This window comes from Anthonomus grandis, unplaced genomic scaffold, assembly GCF_022605725.1.
Source record: "Anthonomus grandis grandis unplaced genomic scaffold, icAntGran1.3 ctg00000515.1, whole genome shotgun sequence".
NCBI classification, from domain to species: domain Eukaryota; kingdom Metazoa; phylum Arthropoda; class Insecta; order Coleoptera; family Curculionidae; genus Anthonomus; species Anthonomus grandis.
In genome coordinates, this window is record NW_026088523.1 from 8,129 (window position 1) to 14,462 (window position 6,334).

Genomic DNA, 6,334 nt, shown 5'->3' on the forward strand with positions numbered 1-6,334 from the left:
CGTGTGCAATTATAAACAGAATCATTCCAAATAGGCAACGTCTAAAGATTCTTGTGTTAAATACTTGCCTTGGCGCCCAAGGGAATAGGCTTCCTCTTCTGATCCAACGGTCAGGGAAGGAGGCATCTAAATACTGGCGAACAGCAAGAGCATAATGGGGGGGGGCAACCATCATGCTGGAAAAACATATTTTGGCGGACGTTCAGCCCAATATCTTCCATTAAAATTGGAAGAACATTTTCTAAGAAATGTAGGTATGTTAGACCATTTAATGCGCCCTCCAAAATATATGGACCAACAACCCGCCCTCCAATTATCCCACACCAAACATTTACACTATATCTCCCTTGATGCTGAACTTGTCCAAGCCAGCGCGGATTATTTCGGGCCCAAAAGTGCATATTATGTAAGTTTAAGTGCCCATTGCTATTAAAGGTGGCTTCGTCAGTCCACAACACAGTTGAAAGAAATTGAGGATTTTCTGCTATCATGCTTAATAGCCAGTGGCAAAAATCTAGCCTTTGGTCGAAATCCGGAGGAGAAAGGGCTTGGTGTAAGTTGATATGGTAGGGATGTAGCCTAAAATAGCAAGAAATGTAAAAAAAACCCTAAGATATGATATTTAGCAGGTTACATACCTATGGGTTCGAAGAATGCGGTGAACCGTACTTTGAGGAATACCCAAGTCTCGAGAAATCTCTCTAGTACTAATTTGGGGATTGATTTCTACAGATGCCAGGACATTAACTACATTTTGTTCGTTATTTTGCCTATTTCTAATCATGGCAGGTCTATGGATGCTACCTGTTGTTAACAGGCACTGGGCCAAACGCACAAACACGCGGCGATGGTATCGTGGTCGATTCGGATAGCGCAAATAGAAGGCGCGGGCAGCGATGGTCGCATTTTGCAAACACTCAAAATATATCGCCAGCATATTAAATGCTTCTTGGTTAGAAATCGGCATTGCAGAAAAGATTCAAAATTCAAATAACTACACTTTCTGAATGTAACACAGCAGAATAATGACAATAACAATGACAACAACACAGCAAATGACAGCTGTTATTATTTTATAATGCATCATGTTTCATTTGTTTCATTTTTCAAGGCCTACCTATAATATTAAAGTGACTTATTACGTTCGGGATGCGTTTTTTTTTCCTTATTTTCCCAATATTTGCGGTTAGGAAAGACATTTTGACAAACGGTTTTCACTGGCCTCTTTGGATGTTATTTGGCTACTTTTTCATAAAGAAAAAGTCATATCATTCTATTTGATTTTTTTGATTTTTTTAGGATTTTGGGTGATGGTGTCAAAGCTAGCCCCCAGGCGGAAAAGGATTCAACTAAATCAACTATATTTTGGTTGATTCTTATTGCCCAAGGAATGCTCTTTTCAACGATATCAAATTTGTTAAAATCGGTCAAACCGTTAAGAAGTTAAAGCAAGTTATTGCAAAAACAACTGAACGCGCTCCACCATCTTTGTTTTTAAAATGGCTGATTTTTTTATTTTACGAAAATCATAGATAACCTGGTTCTCTTTAAAAATGTAAAAAAAAAAATTTGGTTGTTATGCGAAATTTAAAGAAAAATGCAATTTTAAAATTTAAGATGGCAATTACGCCCTCTGGTGGTAATTTTTAGAACTTGAAAATATTTTCCAACGATTTTTCATGACCGATTTACCTAATAATTTTTTTTTTAAATTTTTTTTACGAATAGTTCCCGAGATATGGCCGAGGAACAGTCTTATTGGGTCACCCTGTACTGTAAATTATTTTTAAAATTTTTCTTATGAATTGTTTTTTAAAAAAATAATTATATCTCACTCTATTACTATTGTCTTTTATTCGAATATAATTTAAATTTACTATCTCGCATATACAAGATAGTGAAATGATGTTTTTTACGGTTTGAACACAACCAGAATTAAGAAAATATAATAGCTAATAGCGTTAACGATTGTTCCGAATTAATTTTAATTTAATTTTTAGATATAATTTGATTTACCCTAAATGATTCTTAAAAATATTTTAATGTATTGTGTTTAAAAAAAATAGTCATATGTCACTTAATTACGGTTATATTTTATTCAAATTTATTTTAAAATTAATATTTAGGTTAAACAAGATGATCCAAATGATCCTTTTTAAGTTTTGGACATAACCAGGGTTAAGAAAGTAGAACAATTAATCATTATAGCATCTTACGATTTGATTCCAATTTAATTTTTTTGAAGTCTGTTTGATGCTCTGTAAATTATTTTTGAAATTTTTCTGATGTATTGTTTTAAAAAAAAATAATCATATTTCACTCTATTACTGTTATATCTATTATTCGAATATAATTTAAATTTACTATTTCGCATATACAAGATAGCCAAATGATGTTTTTTACGGTTTGAACACAACCAGAATTAAGAAAATATAATAGCTAATAGCATTAACGATTGTTCCGAATTAATTTTAATTTAATTTTTAGATATAATTTGATTTACCCTAAATGATTTATAAAAATATTTTATTGTATTGTGTTTAAAAAAAATAGTCATATGTCACTTAATTACGGTTATGCTTTATTCAAATTTATTTTAAAATTAATATTTAGGTTAAACAAGATGATCCAAATGATCCTTTTTAAGTTTTGGACATAACCAGGGTTAAGAAAGTAGAACAATTAATCATTATAGCATCGTACGATTTGATTCCAATTTAATTTTTTTGAAGTCTATTTGATGTACTGTAAATTATTTTTGAAATTTTTCTTATGTATTGTTTTTAAAAAAAATAATCATATTTCTCTCTATTACTGTTATCTATTATTCGAATATAATTTAAATTTACTATTTCGCATATACAAGATAGCCAAATGATGTTTTTTACGGTTTGAACACAACCAGAATTAAGAAAATATAATAACTAATAGTGTTAACGATTGTTCCGATTTAATTTTAATTTAATTTTTAGATATAATTTGATTAACCCTAATTGATATTTAAAAATATTTTGATGTATTGTGTTTAAAAAAAATAGTCATATCTCACTTAATTACGGTTATCTCATATTCAAATTTATTTTAAAATTAGTATTTAGGTTAAACAAGATGATCCAAATGATCCTTTTTAAGTTTTGGACATAACCAGCGTTAAGAAAGTAGAACAATTAATCATTATAGCATTGTCCGATTTGATTTCAATTTAATTTTTGAAGTCCATTTGATGTACTGTAAATTATTTGTGAAAATTTTCTGATGTATTGTTTTTAAAAAAAATAATCATATTTCACTCTATTACTGTTATCTATTATTCGAATATAATTGAAATTTACTATTTCGCATATACAAGATAGCCAAATGATGTTTTTTACGGTTTGAACACAACCAGAATTAAGAAAATATAATAACTAATAGCGTTAACGATTGTTCCGATTTAATTTTAATTTAATTTTTAGATATAATTTGATTAACCCTAAATGATATTTAAAAATATTTTGATGTATTGTGTTTAAAAAAAATAGTCATATCTCACTCAATTACGGTTACCTATTATTCAAATTTATTTTAAAATTTATATTTAGGTTATACAAGATGACCCAAATGATCCTTTTTAAGTTTTGGACATAACCAGGGTTAAGAAAGTAGAAAAATTAATCATTATAACATTGTCCGATTTGATTCCAACTTAATTTTTGAAGTTCATTTAATGTACTGTAAATTATTTTTGAAATTTTTCTGATGTATTGTTTTTAAAAAAAATAATCATATTTCACTCTATTACTGTTATCTATTATTCGAATATAATTTAAATTTACTATTTCGCATATACAAGATAGCCAAATGATGTTTTATACGTTTTAAACACAACCAGAATTAAGAAAATATAATAACTAACAGCGTTAACGATTGTTCCGATTTTATTTTAATTTACTTTTTAGATATAATTTAATTAAACCTAAATGATTTTTAAACATATTTTGATGTATTGTGTTTAAAAAAAATAGTCATATCTCACTTAATTATGGTTATATACTATTCAAATTTATTTTAAAATTAATATTTAGGTTAAACAAGATGATCCAAATGATCCTTTTTAAGTTTTGGACATAACCAGGGTTAAGAAAGTAGAACAATTAATCATTATAGCATTGTCCGATTTGATTCCAACTTAATTTTTGAAGTTCATTTAATGTACTGTAAATTATTTTTAAAACTTTTCTTATGAATTGTTTTTTAAAAAAATAATTATATCTCACTCTATTACTATTATCTATTATTCGAATATAATTTAAATTTACTATTTCGCATATACAAGATAGCCAAATGATGTTTTTTACGGTTTGAACACAACCAGAATTAAGAAAATATAATAGCTAATAGCGTTAACGATTGTTCCGAATTAATTTTAATTTAATTTTTAGATATAATTTGATTTACCCTAAATGATTTTTAAAAATATTTTAATGTATTGTGTTTAAAAAAAATAGTCATATGTCACTTAATTACAGTTATATATTATTCAAATTTATTTTAAAATTAATATTTAGGTTAAACAAGATGATCCAAATGATCCTTTTTAAGTTTTGGACATAACCAATGTTAAGAAAGTAGAACAATTAATCATTATAGCATCGTACGATTTGATTCCAATTTAATTTTTTTGAAGTCTATTTGATGTACTGTAAATTATTTTTGAAATTTTTCTTATGAATTGTTTTTTAAAAAAATAATTATATCTCACTCTATTACTATTATCTATTATTTGAATATAATTTAAATTTACTATTTCGCATATACTAGATAGCGAAATGATGTTTTTTACGGTTTGAACACAACCAGAATTAAGAAAATATAATAACTAATACCGATAACGATTGTTCCGATTTAATTTTAATTTAATTTTTAGATATAATTTCATTAACTCTAAATTATTTTTAAAAATATTTTGATGTATTGTGTTTAAAAAAAATAGTCATATCTCACTTAATTACGGTTATCTTATATTCAAATTTATTTTAAAATTAATATTTAGGTTATACAAGATGATCCAAATGATCCTTTTTAAGTTTTGGACATAACCAGGGTTAAGAAAGTAGAACAATTAATCATTATAGCATTGTCCGATTTGATTCCAATTTAATTTTTGAAGTCCATTTGATGTAATGTAAATTATTTTTACAATTTTTCTTATAAATTGTTTTTTAAAAAAATAATTATATCTCACTCCATTACTATTATCTATTATTCGAATATAATTTAAATTTACTATTTCGCATATACAAGATAGCCAAATGATGTTTTTTACGGTTTGAACACAACCAGAATTAAGAAAATATAATAACTAATAGCGTTAACGATTAATCCGATTTAATTTTAAATTAATTTTTAGATATAATTTGTTTTACCCTAAATGAATTTTAAAAATATTTTGATGTATTGTGTTTAAAAAAAATAGTCATATCTCACTCAATTACGGTTATCTCATATTCAAATTTATTTTAAAATTAATATTTAAGTTAAACAAGATGATCCAAATGATCCTTTTTAAGTTTTGGACATAACCAGGGTTAAGAAAATAGAACAATTAATCATTATAGCATTGTTCGATTTGACTCCAATTTAATTTTTGAAGTTCATTTAATGTACTGTAAATTATTTTTAAAAGTTTTCTTATGAATTGTTTTTTAAAAAGATAATTATATCTCACTCTATTACTATTATCTATTATTCGAATATAATTTAAACTTACTATTTCGCATATACTAGATAGCCAAATGATGTTTTTTACGGTTTGAACACAACCAGAATTAAGAAAATATAATAACTAATAGCGATAACGATTGTTCCGATTTAATTTTAATTTAATTTTTAGATATAATTTCATTAACTCTAAATTATTTTTAAAAATATTTTGATGTATTGTGTTTAAAAAAAATAGTCATATCTCACTTAATTACGGTTATCTTATATTCAAATTTATTTTAAAATTAATATTTAGGATATACAAGATGATCCAAATGATCCTTTTTAAGTTTTGGACATAACCAGGGTTAAGAAAGTAGAACAATTAATCATTATAGCATTGTCCGATTTGATTCCAATTTAATTTTTGAAGTCCATTTGATGTAATGTAAATTATTTTTAAAATTTTTCTTATGAATTGTTTTTTAAAAAAATAATTATATCTCACTCTATTACTATTATCTTTTATTCGAATATAATTTAAATTTACTATCTCGCATATACAAGATAGCCAATTGATGTTTTTTACGGTTTGAACACAACCAGAATTAAGAAAATATAATAGCTAATAGCGTTAACGATTGTTCCGATT

General features: G+C 25.8%; 1 protein-coding gene across 1 annotated transcript; it reads right to left on the reverse strand.

The window, feature by feature from the left end:
- Positions 1-265: 265 nt before the first annotated feature.
- Positions 266-1,150, reverse strand: LOC126749710 (uncharacterized; the record flags this gene model as incomplete). The annotated part of the gene is made up of 2 exons (XM_050459393.1): positions 639-1,150; positions 266-579 (listed from the first exon to the last, which is right to left on the reverse strand). Coding segments are annotated over exons 1-2 (643 nt in total), but the record flags the coding sequence as incomplete, so codon positions are not given.
- Between the last annotated feature and the right edge of the window lie 5,184 nt (positions 1,151-6,334).